Genomic DNA, 22,396 nt, shown 5'->3' with positions numbered 1-22,396 from the left:
GACTAATGCTTCTGGTAGCTTATGATTTATAACTGCAGTTGATTACTTCTCTGAAATGAAAGGCTTTGAAATTGTTATCACCAGAATTCAGAGGGAAGCATTTGCTGCTTTCCTCTTCATTAGACTGAAGAACCTAATCTCCTTTAATGACTCATCTCCTTGGTGTGATCTCTGTTTGAAGCTGGAAGAAAGCTAAGCTGATTTTTGAGGTGTTATCCGCCATGCAACATTACTATGTTGCAAAAATAGTTTGGTTCTTGACTTTACTAAATATGGCTAGAAGATCAGGGAACTTCCATTCCAGCTTAGTTTTATATATGACTTGTATTGAAGTGCTGAACTTATATATTCTACAAATATTTTAACAGTCTTTAAAATAGTCAAGAAACATGGGAGTGAAGGACAAGCAGTGAGGCATTGGAAAGCATTGTCCTCCTCTACATTATGAATAATAAAAAAAGCCTAGTGAAACCAGCTGTAATCTGGACCGTTAAAATACTGCCACTCACAGAAATATGTTCCTGGTTGTTAACATAACCCAATAAGGTCTTGAATCTTCAGTACTGGGGGGTTTGGGTTCTGTTGTTGTTTTATGTTTGGTTTTTTTTGGGTCATTGTTTTTTTGTTTTAATTTCTTGTCTTTTACTTGGCTCCAGTGTACTCTTAATTAAAATAATAAAATTTCTTATAGTCTGAGAAGTTTCTGATTTGGCATTTCCAGTTTTATAGAGGAAGTATTGAGATTTCATCATTAGCCTGATGAATATCTGTATGCAAAGTCTGTCCAAACCTGCCTTCCTCAAGAGCTTCTTACTCCTAAATGTGTGGTTGCTTTTTGCATGTTATTTAGGTTAGGTGCTGAGAGCCCTCTGTCAGCATACACTCTGTTTCTCAATATGTTGAGTCTAAACTCAAAAAGAATCAAGAAACTCATGCCAAATATTCAAAAAAGGTTTCTCTGCCTTGTCCTGTACTGTTCAGGAATGCTCCAACAGTATTCAGCATTCTATAAAGCAGAAAGGGATGAGTTGTAGAACAAAAGCTTTTGAGGTGAGGAAGGGTTTGAACTGTGCCACTGCTTGGTCAAGGGCTCTGAGCTGTAACTTTTTTCTTCAAAGAGTTTGTAAGGGAAGCAACAATACTGTACTGTTTGACATTTTCTAAGAATGTTTGGGCTTATTTCTGCCGCAAAATTGTGAACTTTCTTGAGTGGATACGTGTTTGAAGGCTGAGGAGCTAGGAAACATCTTTTACTTTTCTGCTATTTAAATTGCTTGTAAAGAATGCAAACATTTTTAGTAATCTCAGTAGACTTTTGCAGAAATTTTGAATCCTTATCACTCTGATAATGCTAACTATGTGGTTTTGATGGCTGCCCTTGGTGGCCACAGTAACTGTCAGGCAGTCTGGGTAACATGGTTTCTGTTTTCCAGGTCACTCATTTTGTGAGAAAAAATTGGCAAGGGTAATGAATTGAATTGCACCTTTCCTCTCTTATTTCATAGCATGGGTTTTAGTCTGCTGTAGTTAAGAGTGTAAAGACTCTGTGACATCTTAACTTCTAAATTCAGCAATGGTCCAGGTGAACACCAGTACAGCCCTCTGAGGCTATTTTTGTAAAGAGTGTTTTTAAAAGAGAAAACATATATAAAACCCTGTACATTTTTTTTGTCATTCTTATGACATATGAGGGAAAGAAGTAATTTGGATGCAATGTTGAATTAATTTCCTATTAAACTCTTGATCCAGAATACTTTATACTGTTTCAGCAGTTTCAGTTTGAGAAGTGAAAGAAAATCGTTCATTTGTCAGATTCATTATGTATTTGCCATCTTGGTTAATAATTTCTCACTGTTCCTAACACATGGATAACCATGACAGTTGCTCACCAGTCTTAATACATTTTACATTACAATGAGTCTGTTACACTCAAGTATTAACCTGCATTCAGAACCCCAGCCACATTTTATTTTCATTTTCATTTGATGCAGTACATTGATAGTGAAAATCAGATCATTAGTTGGATTTATGGATCAAATCTATCTCTATCTAACCAGCTCTATCTGTTATGGCCAGAAAATTAACCTTTTCACTTCCTCTTTTGCAATGGGTTCTCTTTGAAGAATCTGAATATGCTCAACATGAGCAATGGAAATGGATGACTATGAAGTTTCTGGTTTGACTTTGGAGGTTGTTACTGAAGCAGTTAAAATGGATTGGTATCTCAGAAAGCATTTCAATACTCTGAATTTTGAAATTCCTGATTTTTTTTAAATTTCTGAAAATTTAATTTCAATATACTGAATTAAATTCAAAATAGAATTTCAGAATTCTAAATAACTGCTAATAACAGTTAATAGCAGATATCTAAGTAAAATTTCATGGTGGCAACTCTTCATAAATGAGTGATTCCTGCATCTATATTTATTTCAAATGAGTTTAAAGAGTTGTTCAAAGCACACCAAAACCCCCAAAAAACTACCAAAAATGAAACAAAAAAAACACCCCTGTAGTAAATTCTCAGCACATCATGACCAAGATTTGTTAATATTTCAAGAGGAGTAAAGACTCAAGGATTTAGGAATACAGTGGTTTATGGCTTAAATTCTCATGGGATTGCTAAATTCTCAGCTGGATTTTTAATCCCTGACAGTGGAATAGGATGATGACAGTACTTTTGAAATGCTGTCTTTGCGGCTAATAATGTGTATCGTTAAAGTCAAGTTTTCCACACACAAGAATAGATTTGTGTGATTAAAAAGAAAAAAAAAGGTAATGTTAGATATTGACAGACTGAAAAAGCTCCTAGTAACCTTACACATAATGTTTCTTAGGAGAATAGCCACTTAATAGGAATTTGGGTGACTGGGGTCGTATACTGATTTTTGCTTAACAATGCAGAGGCAACCACAAAATAAAGGTAATAGGTGATTTGGTGTCACTGTCATATTTTCTGAAAAATCCCTTCGCCAGGATTTCTTCTCCTGGGAAGCTGAGAAGCCTCAGAGGAAAATGAAAACAATAATTATCTGATTTGCTTCTCCTGTGTTTTGCTGCTTTGGAATGTGGTTTGGACATTGTTTACCAACTGGTCATTGTTTGATTGGTTTCAAGTGAATTGTTTTGACTTAATGGCCAATCACTGTTCAGCTGTGTCAGACTCTGAGGAGACAGTCAAGAGTTTTTCATTAGAATCTTGTTAAGTCTTCTGTAAGTATCCTTTCTCTGTTCTTTAGGATAGTTTAGTATAGCACTCTTTACTATAATATAAAATCATAAAATCATAAATTAGCCTTCTAAGAACATGGAGTCAGATTCATCATTTCCTCCCCATGACGGGGGACCCCAAAAATGCCACAATTTGCCAACAATATTCATACAGACACCTGAGGGATCAGAATGTATAGTAAGTATTATAGACCTGTCCTGGGGTGATTTTATGATGCTGGTATCCCCATCCTCTGTTTAGCCCAGGAATAAGTTCTGCACCTCTAGAACTAGATCCAAGAGCGAAAGGCGGGGCGGGGAGAAGCCTGGTTTGTCTTCTGAGCTTCCCTTTTACTGCTCCAAATTCCTCTCACAGGACTGTGCTACCCAGCCTGGACAGTGAGAGAGAGACAAGGCTCTCAGTGCTCTTGGAGTTCTTGGCTTTTGCAGAGAGGGAGAGGGACAGTTTTTTGAGAGACGAAGAGACTAAGCAGCACCCACAGAATATAGGAATGTTGCCTCCTGACGGAGTGACAGAACTATCCTTTGTCCCCTAAAAAAGGAAAGAAGCCCAGAAGTTTCTCTCCTCAGGTGAGAAGACATCTCATAGGACCTGGGAGACTTCACCTCAAACTTAAGGATAGCTAATTGGACATGAGCCAAAAGGTCCCTCCTGAGCAATTTACCAGAAAAAGAAGAGAACAAAGGAACCAATGGCTTCTGTGGGGTGTTTTACCAGGAGCAAGAGCCTCTTGCCCCTGGCTCGGTTTTCCTGTTTGTTATTTTGCCTTTTATTAAACCTTTTTGTTTCCAACACTGCAATAGAAGCCATCGTGCTGATTTTATGCCTCCAAAGGTAGCTGAGCTATCTTGGGTGAGTAATAGACCTCCAAGAGCTTATGAGACCTGACTCGAGGAGGCTCCTGTTACTACAGAAGGACTCCCCCTGAATTTGCCGTCTCTTCAGAACAGCGAGAGGTTCCATTGTTTAATATTACTAATTTCTTCATGCTTGTGAATACTTTGCTTGTTAAGTAAACAATTTTTTCCCACTTTTCTTGAAGATTATCTCTGGAACCTGTTGGGGGAGGGGCCACTGAAATCTGCTTTCTAGAGGAGACCATTTCAGAAGTTTCCTCCCAAATTTGCCCTAAACAAGGACATGTTGAACACCCAATCTGGTAAGCAGATCACTGTCTCTTTTAGACACTATTCTGATTTAACATGCCTCTTGTTGTAAATAAGATGAGGGTAGATTTATTATCACCACCAATTTTAAAGATGCAACAAGAACTATTACATAAAATTACATTTCACTACATTGCCAAAGTTAAAAAAACCTGAAAATCTTAGTTTATTAAAAGATTTGGATAAACTGAAAATATATCAGAACAACCTAAGGAATGTTAATGGAATGTTATCATCCTATTTCTGCAAGGTAGGCAAATATGCAGCATGATATCAGACAGAATAGGATATCAATGATGGAATTGCTCTATAATAATGTTCTTGATTCTGCCTAGAAAGAATTTGTATCTCAATAAGGCAAATGACCTGCACTGACATAATGAGAAACCTGTGCTTAATTAAATATGAAAGCCTGAATAGGCCTATTTTTGCATGTAGAAGAGGATGGCTTTGATAAAAGGATCTTTACAAGATCTGTGAGAAATTATGAAATTCCAACCTGGATGTTACAAAGGTTTCTTCTCTAGCTATTAGCAGTTATAATATTGCTCAAGGGAAGTAGTCCTACACATTGTTCTCCTAATATTCAAGTCTCTGTGTAATACACCCGCAAGTATTTTGGTGCTTCTTCAAAAGGATTCATGCAGAATTGGTGAAAATTCACTCAAAAATGGTAAATTCAGCCTGTTGGGTTACTCTAACATATGTAGGACTGATGTATAGCACTTACTTTTTTATGGAGGTAAACTGCTGTAAAATACTTTAAATGTTAAAAATTTTTATGCTGAAACAGCATTAAATATGAAACAAAAGAATGGACAGTCCAGCCAGGTTTAAGGAATTTGTGAGAACCACTGTTTCATAGTACATCTTCAACTTCTGAATGTTACAAACCACATTAATGTGGTCACTAACAACAAATGACAGAAAGCTGCTTAAAGCATAAGGTGAAGTAATGTTCCATGTAATATCAAGTGTCTCTTGAGCTCTTCAAAAACACTTTCATTGGTTCTCCAAAACTTAAATAATGAACTAAGGAGGCTGAAGGATGAGCTAGGAGACACATCTGCTTTACAGATGGGTGGGCAGATCACTGAAGAATGAGTGATGTAGATCTGCACAAGTTGGTACCCAAAGTTGCTCTACTTGAATTGCTAAACCTGCTGCATCTCAGAACTGCTTGTTCCCTGCATGGAGTGAGGGTTGGTTGTTTGCATGGTTTTTTTTTTTTTTTTTTTTAATGTCTTCCAGTCTTTTCTAAATTCTAAATAGTTGCAGCAGGAGTATGCACTCTAACATTTCTTCACAGCTATGTCTTACATGTATTAGGTTCTCATTATTGCTAGCCAGAAGTAGTTCAGGGGTTTTTTCCCATGTAGCTACTACACTAGGAATCTGATACAGTGTAGAAGTTTCAGATCATACTTTTTTATGCTGTTATACATTAATTTGTTGTCATGTAGTGTTCTTAATATTTGTTATTGCCACTGAAATTATTATCTTTATAAATGAATAGTAAATGCTATCAAAATTAACATGTAATAAAACCTACAATCTAAAAGTTATTGTTTCACAACTGAAATACTTTATCAAATTATCTGTAATGCAAATAATTATCATCCTCTTGCTACTGCACTGGGTAGTGCAGGAGGAATGACTGAAACTGGGAATGTCTATGAGTGGTTTTGCCAGCACAAAGTACTCATTTGCTGTGATGGTGGCTGCTGCTTCCAGTGCCAGGTACCTGACAGAATCAGTAAAAAGTCTTCTGTAAGTTTGCTGTCAAAAGCAGCTTGGTGCTTCTTAGGGAGGAGCACTACAGAACCAGCCTCTGTACACAGAGATGAAGCAAAGCTGAGGGACAAATGTGGGCCCAAGTAACATCAAGCAAAGGTGGAAGTAATGTAGCTGAAAGTAATGGAAGGTGGACCTTGTGCCTCACGGCTGTCTACACAGACTCCTCTGTGGAGCCACCAGCTCGTCTTTGTCTCGTGGCTCAGCCCTTGCAATGGGTGACTGCAGCAGAAATAGAGCAAATGAAGAGTGAGCAATAGCTCTCCTGTTGAAAAATCAAACAACGAGGATGGAAGTCTGTGGGTTTAAGGAAGCCCTGCAAAAGTGTGTTACAGGGAGGAAGAGAAATAGAGTGAGGGCTGTGTAGAGACCTAGGAAGTCTGTTCTTCCCATTTTTCAGTGGCTTGCACTACAGCTGGTGGAAGTTCTTAAACTGTCCCTCAGACATCTCTCTTCCAATTGCTGTCAGAAGTGGGCATGGATTTATGTGCCTGTGGAACTAGTGCTATGTCCTCATGACTTGTTTCATCTGCTGAATTACTGTGTTGAATAATAAATGAAAGCAAAACACAGCCCTCAGTTACTGAGTTGCAGTACTCAGGTAGGACTGAAACTCTCTTCAGATTTATGAGATATGAAACTAATATATTTTATTTAGGAGGTGTAATAAAGAGATTTGTGGCAATTTTGAAAGAGTTAATACTTGTTATCTATTTTCTGACTTTTTTCCCGTAGGAGGGGGTTTGGACTCTTTTTCTTTCCATGTTATTGAATAGAAAAGTTTTGCTTGTGCTCTGTAAGGTTTTTGTCTAAATCTAATTTTATGAGCTCTAAATAAAAGATAAAAATAAAGTATTCAAACGTCTGGACAAATTGTCAATAAAAATGTGTAACTTCTTTCTGGTTTAGTTGAATATTGTTGTCAGGGACCAAAAAATTGAAGGAAAGACATATTACTATCATATTAGGAATGGGAAATTGATTTTCAAGCTAGATGTACTGAAGTACATTATAATAGTATTTCTCAGAAGTATGAATAAAAGAGGATAATTGAAGTGGCAAAATTATAGCAATTTTAATGCATAGATCTCAGTGTTCTATAAATAAATCTGTTTTGAAAGAAAATAGAAGTAAAGTAAATCTGGTTCAGTGATGGACAGGAAGGAAATTTTCAATCTGAAGAAATCACCTCTCTAGAGTCTGTTGAATTAACTTTCTGGATGACTTGATTCTGATAGACTCAAACCACACCAAGGTACAGCTCAGTAATTTGAATTAGGTCTGATTGCCGTTTTATGTAAGTTAGACACAGGTCTGATGACTAACCTGCACTACATGGAGTGATGCATTTGATGACTTAGTCATGTCACTTGACTTCTCCAATTTTGCAAATGCTTCCAGCTGTAAAATTTATAAGTTCCAAATTCCCTAAGCATCCTGATGATGATTCATGCTGTTACTGTTTATAACCTCTTATAAAACTGGATTTCTAGTGTCTAGCTGGCTGATGTATTTATCACTTGAAGCAGAGGTGGGGAGGGGGGATAAGTTTGTAACAACTTCTTTTATGTCAAGTGTTGAAATATCAAGAACAGTCCTTTCCCTGAAAACTTGACGTATATAAGGGGAAAGTTAATATGTTTTATGTCACCATCAGTTCAAGCTCATCCTTCTTTGTGAATTAGTAAGCAGGGATTTTTATTCAAGATTTGCCATCAAGTTACATGGAATAAAATATACAAATCCCATATCTGAAGAAAAAATGTTCAACTTTTCCTCTCCTTCTCTGCAGAAATAGTAAAGGGATTAAAGCTGTGTGGTAAAGAAAACTCATTGAAATCAGCTTTTTTTTACCATTCTGTTCCTTGTGAAAAAGCTGACTATTTAACCCTTAAATTACAGTTCACAGAGTACTAAGTTGTAGAAAGATGGGAGTTGGACAGGAAGTTAGCATTGTCACATATGGTTTACACTTGCAAATTAAATTGTAAATTGTACTACAGGCTTGTAGTCATCAATAATTTTATTTAATTCCCCTGACAGGTAAAATGCATACGCTTCCAAGCATTTTTGTTGGAACTACTTCAGTCTGATCCTGAATGACAGCTAGCAAAAAATAAGACACTGAAAAAGAACAAAACAAGAAACAACAACAACAATGACAAAACAAAACCAAAAAACCACAAAGAAATAAACAAAAAATTCTAAGGAAGTTACTGCTTGTAACTGGTGCTCCCTTAGCATGAGGGTCTCTTGATCAACTCCCCATGGCCCCCACCCTTTCTTAGAAAGAGAGAGATTAACTTCAAATCCATTTTGTAGCGTTGTATTATTTCCTACCTTTTGAACTACAACTACCCTGAAAAACAACTGCTTCTGCAAGTCTCTAACTGTTGTCATTTCCATACTGTCCAGGGATTTCTGTCTTACTATTATTTATTTTTACTTCTTTTTTTTCAACCTAATGAGTGGGGTGCCAGAAAAGGGGTACATAGATGAAGAAAGAGGAAGAGCTTACTCAGAACAAAGAGATGTCTGTTTTGGTTTAGAATACATGGTAATTGAACCAGCAATGTGAATTTGGTTTAGAATACATGGTAATTGAACCAGCAGTGTGAATTTGGTTTAGAATACATGGTAATTGAACCAGCAATGTGAATTTATTTCCAGGATAGTAATTCAGGAGCAATTGATCTTCCAAATATCCATCCTGCATATTGGAGGATAATTAAAAGTTGGCAGCTCTTTCTGGTAACTTAATCAGCTTTTCTGTTTGGTCTTTGCAAGAGACTGGCAACTACCGGAGCAGCTGAAAGACTGTTCCTTAATTGCTCTGGGCTGCACAATAGAAAAATTCATCAATAATTTTCACAATTGTTTTTGGAAGAGAAGCTGCTTATCATGTCTCATTGTGCAAGAACACAGTAGCACTAAGAGCAAATTGTATTGGACTTAAGTACTTAGCATAATAGGAGAGTTGGGCAGGTTTGGTTAAAGACATTATATTTATCCTTATTGTGAGTATATTTAAAGAGATAAAATGAAAAAATGGAGTAAGTACACTAGTTCTGTCTTCTGTTATATTTAAAAACCATCTAAGCTATCTAATATTTACTTGCCTCACAGCATTTCAGCAGTCAATTCTACTGAAGTTATGGATCTGAAGGTTTGCCTAAGGTTGGGGAGAAATCATAAAATAATATTATTGTGTACTGAATATAATCTGTAACTTTAAAAATAGAAAGACTTTTCTGTTCAGAATGATTGATCCTCAAGAAAGCTCAGTAGTTCCTTGTGTGGAAGAGTGCAAAGAGGGAGTAGTCCATGATGGCTTTGAAGAGTTTAAAGGTCAGGACACTGGTATTTGGAAGACTTTGGTAAAGGAACACAGTTTCCCTGGAGGACAACAAACAATGAAACAGAGCCTAGCTACCCTAGATACTATCATGATACTGCCCTATTAAGGTTCTCAGTCATGTATATGTTATAAAACTAACTTTTTGGTTAATTGTCACTTGTCACTTACAGCGCTATACTAGACTGTACAATTAAAATTTCTGTGTGACAAGCAGTTACAAGACAGCTGGGAGTGGTAGGGAAAAGCAGATAATTATAAACCTGATTTGTGACCCCAATGCCTCTTCTTTACGTTATGACAGAATCAAGCTATGACAAGCTTTATGCTATGACAGAACCAAGCCCAAATTAAGAAAGTACAATAAGAAAGTCTTGGACCATTGAATATTAAAGGTCACTTAGTACAAAAGTGTACAGGTCAAAGAAAATATAGGAAAGTTTATTGGAGAGGATTTAACTACTTAATGTAGAATGTGGGTTGTGATGTTTCTTAAGAGAATGAATAATGTTCTTAAAGAACACTAAGTATACATTTGCACTTTGTACATACATGCTGATTTTTAGAGTTACTCATAACATTTATGGAACTCTCCATGGTTAAATATTGATTTAGAAGATCAGCGTTTTTATATTCCAGCCTTCACTAGCTAATAAAAAGCTGAAAGATTATATAAAAAAATCTTCATAAACTGATGTGTCCCTCAATAGATTTCACAGTGTAGCCAGGGTAAAGATTTGAAATGTCATGGTCTGCCCTAGACTAATCACACCTTTTCTGTTATGGGTGAAAATCACTTGCCAATAAAATCTCTGTACAGCAGAAATACATCCTGATAATTCTTTCATACTTCAGAAATGGTAAATAAGCTCTTCAATTCTTATCCCTTTTTTGGGTGATAGTAAATACAAATATATTGCTCCATACTTTGATTTGCTTTACCTTGATAATGGACTTACCCTTTGGTGAGTCACAAAACAGAAGTTAATATTGATGACAATTTAGCTATAAACTTGATAATTCAAAAGGAATACAAAAATTACATTGTTTGGTTTTGAGGCTGAAGTAACATGGACACTTCAGCCTTATTTGCTAAGAATCCAAGCCATCTCCTTCCATAACTGCTGCTTTATTTAGAAACCAAAACACTCCATTATGCCTTCAACATGGATGGGATATGAGACTAGATGAGCAAAAATGTGTCAGAGCAGATTTGCAGATAATGTGATGATCTAAATAATTATTTTTATAGAAAATTATTTTATATAATGTTTTTGGTGTTTTTTTCCTATTTCCCTAATTTTTATTCCAGATGTCTTCATATAGGACAGCCTGGCACTGGTATCTTGCCTACAAAAAATGAAGTAGGGCCGTTATGTTACCACTCTTTCAACAGCTTTCTGTAAAATATGAAAAATACACCAGATTAAATTCAGAGTTACCTACCTTGTGAGAAAGATGCAGAATAAAGTTTCAGAAAGACTGATGTAGAAATGTCGGAAAAGCTTGGGGTTTTTTGGTATCTTTTCAGTTTAGGTGATGTTAGAAAGTGAATATAACCAGAAATTCAGGAGAAAAGATAGGATCAGCTGGTTCCAAATACATGATTTCATAAATGTAAATTATGTAATAAAGTGATATAATAGGTATTTATCATGTGTCTTTCAGCAGACCTTTAGGAAACTCAGTATTGGTGGGTTTAGCAAGGTATTATCACCTTTGAAATTCTGCCTGAATGTATTTGGTCCCTATTTTAAACAGAAGTGGATTAAATGTTTCAAGTGCACTAAATGTAAAGTGCTCTATATCACAAAAAACTATTCAATACAGGTAGAATGAAGACTCAGTTTTTCCATTGAATTACACTAAAAACCACTTTTTCTAGAGGGTTTTATAGAAATGCCAGTGTACTTAGGACCAAATCATTCTACCTCATGCATAGTTCAAATAAATTACTTTTCCACAGAACCCATTGTGGTTAAAGAATGGAATTTGAAAGCTGCACAGTTATGTGTGTACATGCCATGTTCTTTAATGGTGCTTTAATGTCTGACTTCTTTGTATGAGCTTTTCAATGACCCAGTTCATTGCTATGACAAAAAAGTCATGTCCCTACTCCAACCTTCTAGCCTGAGCAGCTCTGTGGCCACATTTCTCTTCACAGAGAAAAGCAAGGCACAATTCTTCCCAAGAATATTCTGGGTTTCACATTCTCTGAACCTCAGAGAAATGAAAAACAATTCTTATCTCATTTGCTGCATTTGCTGCTCCTGTGTTGCTCACAAGTGGAATGCATTGTGGAAGATTGTTTACCTGAAGGGAATTGGTAACTGGATTCTGGTGTGAGTGTTGTGATTCACTGCCCAATTGGATCCAGGTGTGTGTGGGGACTGTCACTGACAGTCACAGCTGCTGTGCAGGGAGTGCAGCTGAGTGCTTGGCAGATTCAGTTTAGATGTAATGTAATATAATGTAGTATAGTATAGAATAATATAGTATAATAAAGTAATTAATTAGCCTTCTGATAAGATGGAGTTCACCTCATTGTTCCTCCCGGATGTCGGGGGCAAAAATATCTACTATATATCTCCACAAAAACAGTGGTTAGAGGTTAGATTCTCCATTGTAAAAATCCTCATGTTTTTGGAAGAAATGCAGCAAAATTCACCCATCTATAAGGTAACTTCATGGAGGCTGACTTCTAGCTTGTGCCCTGACACAGTCCCTCGTGCTGTTGGCTATTTCTATGGATGAGCTTTCATGCCATTAGTAGTGGTACATTTTCCTTCTACTTCTGCTGGTAAAAACCTACATCAGAGAGGAGAGATGGGAATGGACAAAAGGTCTACAGAGATAAGTGTTGTCCTGTGTTACTGCTCGGTGGTTCACATGCGACTCATTGGAGAGATATTTCTCCTAAAATCTTAAAGGACAGTTCATGAATGAATGAAAACTCATATTTATGAACTAAGTTAATAAAAGCAGAATATTTCTGTAGAAGGAAAATGTGTTTATCTAGGGAAAAAACCCAAAATCCTATATATCTAGCTGGTTATCATGGGGTTTAGGCTGCATTCATTTCAGCATCCTTTTAATCATCAGAATTCCAACTCGGTTTTTGGAAAATAAGTCTCAGCCCTACCATTTTGCTATCTTGTCAACTTTGCTTCTGTAAGGTCTTGAAAAATGAGCATGTGTGGGGTGGTGCCTTTCACACTTCTCCTTCAGTCCTGCAGCAACCTCCACAAAGCAAAAGAGGGCTTTTCTCTTTACCTTTTTCACTGTGTTTATCCACATTAGCCTTTCAGGTTTTTCAGATACCTTAAAAGCAGGCTTATTAAATCTTCTTTTTAAATTATTTTTTCTTTTTGCATTTATAACAGCTTTTATACTTACATGAGCATAATTTTTCATTCTACTTTATCTAAAAAAAAAAAAAAAATAGGGGTATGTCTTGGTTTAAGACAAGTTAAGGGAGAGAACACTCCAAAATGAATTAATGTCCTGGTTTAGAGACAAGTTTAGGAGGAAAACCACACTGGAATGAATGTTTTGTCTAAAGAAAAAAAGGGTTCCAACAATCCCTTCCTGCCAATAAGAAAATGAGTATTAGTGGACGAAAGTAAAAAAAAAAATACAACCAATTGTTTACTGACAAACAGATTGCCCGCATGGCACAGGAAAAAAATAGTGAATAAATGTTAGATATTGAACTGTCAGACCTTACACCCTCTCCTCCCCCCACCAGAATAAAAACAACAACAACAAAAAAAAACCCCAAAACCAAAACAACAACAACAAAAGCCAGGGAAAGAAAAAAACCACAACAGCTGCAACATGGTGGGAAGGAAAAAAAATGGCACCAGTTCCTGTCTCAGGGAAGGAAAAATCCAAAAGGTTGACACAGCAGCTCAGGCAAAACAGATGTGAACCTGGGGAATCTCTGCTGTGGGTCCCCTTATTCTAGCAGATCAGGCTGGTGGATTTGGTGTCCTTTCTCTTTTTGGCTTGGCCATTCCAAGTCTGGGGCCAGGATGGAGGGGCCCCTCACCATCCCACCAGTCCCTGGCTGTTCTAAGTCCTATCAATTGTTCTCTCTGATCTCAGTCACCACAAACACATTGTCTCATGAAGTGGTACTTAATGTGACAGGTTTCAATCAAGGGCAGTAATAAGCCACACAGATTAATTCTATGTATGTGTTTGTGTTGATTTTGTTTGTATAAGTGGATATGAAAAGTTAGGCCCAGTGTATTGAAATGCTTCTCCATGAGACTTATGCTTTATTTTCCTATTTCGCTAAGAACATTTTGCCCTCTGGTAGTTTAACAGATTTGTTAAGAATTGAATTAAATCAAGAAGCATTTCCAAAGGCAAAGAAGCTCTCAGTTTGGGGTGAAGGAATGAGAAGATGGAATGGGAAATGCCAGAGAAAAATAGGGAAAAAGGGATGCCAAATTTATTTTCAAAGTTAAATGTTAGAGAGGAGAGACTTAAGCACAGAAGAGCTGAAGTAGTGTCTCTTGTAAGTCACTTGTCCCTTTTGCTCTTCCTCAACCAGTACTGTTGACTCAGAACATCACTGAGTCCTGCAACATTAACTAGTCCACAGCTGTCACATTCCCATTCTCTGAAAAACCCCTTCACCCAGGATTTTTCTCCTGGGAAGCTGAGAAGCCTCAGAGAAAAAGGAAAACAATAATTATGTGATTTGCTTCTCCTGTGTTTTGTTCATCTGGAATGTGTTTGGAGATTGTTTACCCACAGGTGATTGTTTCATTGCATTCTGCTGTGAGTTGTTTTTACTCAATGGCCAATCAGGGCCAAGCTGTGTCGGGGCTCTGGAAAGAGTCAGGAGTTTTCATTACCAGCTTTCTAGCCTTCTGTATGTATCCTTTCTGTATTCTTTATATAGTTTAGTATAGCATTCTTTAATATAATATAGTATCATAAAATAATTAATTAGCCTTCTGAGAACAAGGAGTCAGATTCATCACTCCTGCCTTCATCTGGGGGCCCTGCAAATACAATACACAGCAATTATCCCTAAGAAGAGAGTATTGATGTGTGTGGCTTTGCCATTGCTATGGATATGTAAATGTAATGTAATAGCTGGCTCTCACCATTGAGATAGATATTGTGTAGAATGTTATTGTAATATGTCATTCAATAGTCCTCTTTCCCCCTTGTAACAGGCTTGGTAGTCAAGACATTTAGAGGAGGTTGACTTGTTACCAGGAGGTGCAGCATAACAACACCTGACCTCCAGTCCAGATGTTAGAAAGCAATCTCCATCAATAGATAACAGAAGAAGAGCTGACTGGAAAAACTTTGGGAGGGGTGCTAAGGATATAAAAGGCAAAGCATCCATTTTGTAGATGAGCACATAGCTGGTAGTCATGGGGACTTCCAGTGCTGAAAATTTTTTTCTTAGTCAGGCTTTTGTTGTAATTTTTGTTAAGGTTTAATAAACATTTGGAATTTTAAAAGTGAACAGTCATTTTTCACACCCTTTTTCTATTAATTAAGATGCTTTTATCATACTATATTTCAGAGGCTGTGTTATAACTTGGAAACTCAAGTGTGTCTGACTAGTCTTTTTAAGAGATAGAAATGCAGTATGTCGTGTAGAGTGTAAAATGTATCAAATTGCTGTTATAGTTCATTATAGTTACCTAAAATGGTACTTCAGTGCAGCAAAAATGTAGATACATGTGCATTTGTATGTGCATGCATGCATACGTCCATACAGGCATGGATATACACAGGGAAGCTGATATTCCCTGTGCTGCAGTGCTGATATGGGATTTGCCTCATCATGTTCTCTGCTTCACAGAGCACTGCACGTGAAATTGGAATGCTTGAATCCTACTTGTAGCTTTGCCTTAGTTGTAGGGTTTTCTCCCAAATAAAATTTAAGGATTGCATTTTTAAATTACCCTAAAATAAAGTTCTGATTGGAGGTCAGGTGTAACCACCATAACAAACCAACCTTCCCAAATGCCCGGAATACCAAGACACTCCTGTGACAACAAATACTGGGGGGGAACACATTACAGTAACATAAGTAGACATTTATAAAACTTCTCTTAACATACATATAATGTTCACCCCTTAATTGTGAGAGCCAACCATCTCATTGCTCATTTATAACACTTCCATTCCTTTCCTCCTGGCAGAAGAGGAACAAGAGTTGTGCCAATGTCTTTACAAACAATTCCATGGGTGAGGGTATGGGTGTTACTGTGTTTGGGTTGAAATGGGTCTTTATGTCTCTACCAACTTCAAGCAGCAGGTCTGTGACAGAATCCAGACAGTTTGACTAATGGGTCTGAACAAGCCTGACTTTCTTAACTTGCCCAGAAAATGACATGTTTAAGGGGGGAATATATTTAAGGTGGTTTAGGAAGGCTGTACCTTTCTAGTACCTCAGCCAATGGGGAAAGGAAAAGGGCTGTCACTGTCATATTTTCTGAAAAATCCCTTTGCCAGGATTTCTTCTCCTGAGAAGCTGAGAAGCCTCAGAAAGGAATGAAAACAATGATTATCTGATTGCTTCTCCTGTGTTTTGCTGCTTTGGAATGTGGTTGGAAATTGTTTATCCAAGAAGTGATTGATTGATTGGTTTCATGTGGATTGTTTTGACTTAATGACCAATCAGCACCAAGCTGTGTCGGGACTCTGGAGAGAGTCATGAGTTTTCATCATCATTCTTTGTAACCTTTCATCTATCCTTTCTCTATTCTTCAGTATAGTTTTAGTACAGCATTCTTTAATATAATATAAGATCATAAAATAATAAATTAGCCTTCTAAGAACGTGGAGTCAGATTCATCAATTCCTCCTTCATCCTGGGAACCCAGCAAATACCACAGAGGGCAACATGTGGCTGGGAGGTTAAAAAGGAGGCAGCATCCTCCAAAACCTTGAGAGAGAAATCCCCACAGGTGTGTGCCCCAGTGGACTTTCTCCCTTTATTCCGATAAAGTTGCAGGACTTCTCTGTCTCCTTTATGGACGCTGTCTTTTCATAGCATGGTGTTCTGCACAAAACCAGCATCCTGCTCACAATAAAGTAATGCCTTAATTCTCTAACACTAAAAAATATTGTTGGAGAGTTTGGGGTTATTTTTTCCCTGCAGTTCCAGTGACATTTCTGCTCTGGCAAGCATAATGTGTTGTATTTTGCAAAGGGAGAAAGTTGGTTCATTTTCCTCTTCAAGGCAGGCAATAATTTTCCTACACTATTGGTGTATTTGGCTAAACTTGCAAGAACCTATGTGACAAGTGTTTGAAGTGCCTTGGAATTTTGCAGTAATACTTCCATATTTCCAATGCAATTTTTTAATGGCATATAAAATCATCTTTTCCTTGCTAAGCTAGGAGTCATTATTTATTTAGTAATATTGCCAATTAATTTGAACCAAAAAATGGAAAGCCTTTAATTACAAGCGTAAAATGATGATATTTCTAAGGAGTTCTGCATGTCTTGTGTGTTCATATAGAATATTTCTGTAACATCTTTGAAGTTGTTGCACATATTTGATCTCTAAGTGTACACAGCACAATATATCAACTACAGTCTATGTCTAAGAAAAATCTGCAAACGATTCTCTCTCAGTTTTTGGTATTGATATATTATTATTAAGATGCACATTACTTCTCTCAACTAAATGTTATAAATACACATTATAATATTGGCTTTTTACAAATATTAAAATGGATGCTATATGTATAATGTTAAAGTAACTTTGCTATAAAGATATAGTTTCTGTTTCTCCTGTTAACTAAACTTAGACACAATAGTGAAATAGCTGATATAGCTATGCTTGTGGTAATTGAACTGCCTGCTTGGTTGGGATAACATCCAGAGAATGTATGATGAAGATCCCTCCTACAGATATGCCAGCTATCAGCACCTGGAATATTTCTCCGTCTGCTCTGGGGTGCCCTGACCCCCAGGCCAGCACTGACTCTGACCCTCATCCATGGAGAAAGTTTCCCAGACTTCAAGATAGACTGGAATCCACCAAAGAGTGAAATAGATTATAGAGAGCAGCGTAGGTGTATCACTGGGTGAGAAATTGAGGTTTTGGGATTTTTAGTGTGTTGTGGATGGAAGCAAGATGGAGGGCACAGGGTGCTATCCTGGGTTTCTTCTTCATGCTTCTTCTTCCTTCTTCTCCATGGGTTTGGCTGGCATTTTGTAATTCGGCAGAAAAGTCCCCATTGCAGCTCTTTGGGATCAGTTATTGGGTTAAAAGGGAAAATAATCCAGATGTCAGTTCTTAATTGGGTAGTTTAGCTTTAAAAGACCTTGGAACTAGAGATTGTTGGCCATTTTTGTGCTGCTTTTCCAGGGCACTGAGCCTGGTGTGGACAGCGTGCAAAACTCTAGATAAGATAATGATAAACAAGAACCTGAAGACTGAAAGAATCCAGTGTGTCTCTCTTTCCTGACACAGAACTGCCCCAGGAGGGTCCTCCCCGACAGGGGAGCCCCCTGGGAGGGCCCAGCCAGAGTCCCAGAAGTCGGGGAACCGGCAACAGGTACCCCGACACAGCACCTGCTCTCTGTAGAAAGTATGGACCAAAGTCCCAGGTGGAAGTGACAATAAGAACAGACAAAAACCACAGCTGAGAAATGCACATGCTCTAAAAAGGCAGACCCAAGCAGGAGCCATGCTAAATAGGTCCTGGAACATGTGATCTAGTATGGGAAAATGTTTAAATATGCAGAATTCTTTTTGAATATGCAATAGGAAAGGTATGTAAAGGGTGCCTCTGAAATAGCAGGTGTGCTCTATGCCAAGCACCCAGCCATTAAACTTTGCTTTATTTTTGTATCCTATTTTCCTTTATTAAACTTTTAAATTTTACCAGGAGAGTGAACCTTGTTTTTCACATAAACAACTGACCAAACCAACCAAAACACAAAACCCCTCCAACTTGTGAAGATCAACGTCATTTATCTCAATAGGAGGGAGGAAAAGGATGGGTTTTTTTGTGTCTTTAGGCAAACAGCTGTAGTGCAATCCGGTCTGACAAGAACAGCATTGAGGATTAGGTGCCCAGCCCTTAATTATAGAAATTTACCTCTAAAAGAGCAGGTTTTCCTTTTGTCCTACATGCATTTACTGCTAAACATTATCTTCACAGTGATGCAACTGTACCTGTGTCTAGCTCAGTATTTAGGGATGCAGTCTCTGCTTACCCTGGCTGTGTATATCTGTGCTTGAGTTGATTGAGGGTTCCCATGGGCCTACCTGGGTTGTTACAAACCCTGTATGCTGAGTTCTTGAGGTGTTTACAGGCTCAAAGTGAGTTGTGACAGTCTTGATGTTCACTTCAGAGCAGGGCTAAAGCAGCAGTGCTGGGAAGCATGAGAGCTTCCTGAGTGTTCAATCAATTCTGAACAGGATGGAGAAATTATGCATGGAATGGTGATGTTATATCTGGGTGATGTAGCAGTGTGGTAGCTGCAGACTGCCTGTACTGAAGTCACTCAACCACTTGTGGAGATATTCTCCCATGCAAGCCTGATAAAAACCCTTGAGGTGAAACCAAGAAGCAGCAGTGAGCCTCTCTATTCCACCCCCCCTTCCCAAAGAAAGAGGCAGAGCAGTAATAAAATTAAAAAATAGTTCCTCAAGTTGCAAAATTTCACAAGGTTACTTAAGATCACTCAGCATTTTTTACTGCCTCGATGCACTAGTACCTTTCCCTCTGTTCCACTCTGTATGAATGCACATAAAAGGGTGAAAACCACCAATCACTTGTTTTTAAAATTTTAAATGCTTAATAGTAATAAAATGGTTATAAAAATAGCAACATAATTAGAGTAATAATACTTTTGGACAATTTGGTTTAGGACAATATGAGACAATAGAAACAAAGAGTTACAGGTGTCTGGGTACCTTTTTCTGGGCAGCACGAGCCCAAAAAAGGACCCACATTTACAAAGGATTAACCCTTAAAAGCAACAGCCTGTTGCATATTCATACACCTCATCCATGATGCATAAATTCCATTCAAACACAGGATTCTGTCTGGGCAGTGTCAGCTTCTTCCTCCCAATCCTGACAGTGTCTTCAGGACTGAGCAGGCAGGAAGAAGTTCATTTCTTCTGATAAGAGAGCAATAAATTCTCAGGTGTCCTGTGGCTGCTATCTCAGTGAGAGTCCTCACTTTAAAAAAAGTATCTTCCATAGCACAGTTTCTATTTCAACCTTATGTTATAACCTAAAACTATATTTAATACATTACTTAAGAAAATTAATACAGCATAAGTTTCTAACATAACACATATAATATTCATTTTGATATTTGTGAAAAGCCAATCATAAAATAAGCATTTTTCACAATAGGAAGATGAAATAATTATTAGCTGCTGATACATTACTATGAAGTGCCTGGTGGACTGGAAATGTTGGCTCTTTCTAGAAGAGAAAATGACAAGCTAACAGTTCTTTTTATGACCTTTTTACCATGCTATTATAAGTATCCATGGTAACATGACTGTTCATTCAAGCTGGTATGTAGCATCAAAATAACAATAAATAAAGGTTCAAATTCATGTGGTTGAATAGAGCGTGCTGCCAGGTGTGCTGAGAAAGATACTAGAGTTGGGACACAGAAAGTCAGAAATTAATTATTTTGTTCGTTTTTTGGCTGTGTATATCACCTTTTCATATTTTTGTTTTACCTCCCATCATTCTCAGTTTGCTGTTGAAGGATATAATTTATTAATTTTGTTTGTATTCACCATGTACATATCTTATTAAGGGACAATGCTAATTTTAAAAAGTCTTCCATTCATTTCAAACAGTGAATTTCTGTTTTCTGTGATGGAATACAAAATTACTCTGCAATAAACAGCTGAATGCAATGACTAACCAGTTTAAACTAAGGAAATTTTTATTTTAGGCTTGTGATGTATAATGTAGTTTCTGGATGTCTTTTGTAAGAGCAGAGAAGCCCATAGGTGACTAGATATCTCTCAAGTTTCTTGTAATGAGCACAATTCATTCACTACCAGACAAGTTTGTTTGATTGGGGTTTTGTGGTCTTGCAGAGAAAGATTCCTTCTGTTTAAATGTTTTACTTTCATATGATTTGCCATCAGATGAACTTGTTTTAAGGCAGGCAATTATCTACACACTGAAAACATTTTTAAACAAATTTGCTGATTTATGATTAAGATTGGGAGAATACAAACTCAGCAAACAGGAGAAGGTTATTTATTTCTTTGAAGGTCTTGTCCATTATTTCAGGTGATGAAGGGCTTTTAGAGATGACATTGTTCCAAATCCTACTCTGGAAGCTCCTTCTGCTCCTACCTTCAACTTGATATGGGGTGAATGAACACCTGATGGAAAGAGCAGCTTGTGTGTTCCTGCTTTGCAGAAATGACACGTGGCTCCGTGCAGTGGTGCCGGGCTGCTCTGGGGCTTGGCACCCACTTGGAACAGCTCCTGCCTCCGTATCACCTGTCTTGTTTACACTCACAGCACATACAGACACTAACTGCAAAATACCGCTGGTGGTTTAACAGCGGCTTTCTCATTATTTTTTCTATATTTTTTTTTCTGTTCCAGGAAGGCTTTCCCGGCCGTGGCCCGCCGTTCCCGTGGGCTGGAGCTGCGAGCCTCACGCCGTAATCCCTCCCGGGCCGCCCCTCAGGGGCGCGTCCTGGCGCAGCCGCCGGCGCTGGAGCGGCGGGGCGGGCTCGGGGCTGCCGCCGGCTCGCTGTGCCCTGGTACCGCTGCTGGAGCTCGAACCCCGCTCCCGGAGCTCCCTCCTTCACGCCGTCTGTCTGTCTGTCCTGCCGGAACCTGTCCGCAGCTCCCCGGGCAAGGCGAGGCTGGAGGAGACGCGGACGGAGGCGCTGTGAGGAAGAGGAGCGAGCCGAGGAGGGCCGGGATGAAATTCATCGCTGCTTGTTACGTGCTGCCTCTCTTCCCTGCTCTGGTCCTTGGCACTAGGTGAGTACCGACAGCTCTTTTCCTTAGCGTGCTCCTGCTTTGTTTCCTTTCTCAGGTTCAGTGCTTGGAAGATAAATAATACAGATTTCAGGTCTTGCTGCGGTGTTAACTTTAGGGCAAAGATCGTCTCTGATTCTTTTCTGTCTCGCTCCCGCTCCTGATCGTCTCAAGATTGAATGTTCTCTTGGTGGTTGCTTTTTATTTGTTTGTTTGTTTGGGGTTTTTGGTTGGTTTTTGTTCGTTTTTTTTTTTTTTGGTTGGTTGGTCGATTTTTGGGGTTTTTTTATGCTGGGAAGGAGATGCTCCTGTATAGTTTGACCCAGAGCTTTGTGGTGTGTAACAAGGCAGTGACAAATGTAAGCTTTATACATACAGCAGTTAAATCAGACAGGCTTTATTTCACTGTAATGGCAAACAGGTGAAGCTGAGAATTGCTAACGTTTTCCCTTATTGGGTGCAAAACACTTGAACAATCTCATCTCAGGATTCTATATCTGAATAATGACCGGGGACTTACTTTTTTACTGTGAGATATTGTAGTGTTATCTCAATGCCAGTAAATGTATAAAAAGTTGCTGCCATCCAGACTAATTCCTTTCTGTGAAAGTTAGAAAATATGAACAAAATCTATTGCAGCTAAAAAATAAACCTGATCTGAGCATGCAGTGTTCTGATAAGATAATGTGTTCTGCTCACTTGCTCAGGGACAGTATCTTGTCTGTGTTGCCAGTTCAGCAAAGAAAAGGTAAAGCTGAGACATGTTATCCCATTGTCTTGATGAACACAGATGAGAAATTAATGTTGGGTACAGAGCAGATCTAGTATGATACTGCTGTTTACACTGCACAACTTCCAGTTCCTCATCAGTA

At 38.1% G+C, this 22,396-nt stretch overlaps 1 protein-coding gene across 2 annotated transcripts in view; it reads left to right on the top strand.

Moving 5' to 3' along the window:
• The first annotated feature begins 21,235 nt into the window (after nucleotides 1-21,235).
• The window catches only part of LUZP2 (leucine zipper protein 2), a 148,200-nt gene continuing 147,039 nt past the window's right edge, over nucleotides 21,236-22,396 (top strand). Inside the window, exon 1 of one of the 2 annotated variants that reach the window (XM_066551669.1) lies at nucleotides 21,236-21,527. In XM_066551669.1, coding sequence (XP_066407766.1) covers nucleotides 21,466-21,527 — 62 coding nt within the window. In that variant the 5' untranslated portion in view covers nucleotides 21,236-21,465. The remainder of the gene's footprint in view (nucleotides 21,528-22,396) is intronic. The other variant, XM_066551668.1, reaches the window with a different exon arrangement.

Source organism: Molothrus aeneus, chromosome 6 (assembly GCF_037042795.1).
Source record: "Molothrus aeneus isolate 106 chromosome 6, BPBGC_Maene_1.0, whole genome shotgun sequence".
In the NCBI taxonomy this organism is placed as follows: domain Eukaryota; kingdom Metazoa; phylum Chordata; class Aves; order Passeriformes; family Icteridae; genus Molothrus; species Molothrus aeneus.
This window is presented reverse-complemented; position numbering and strand designations above follow the sequence as displayed.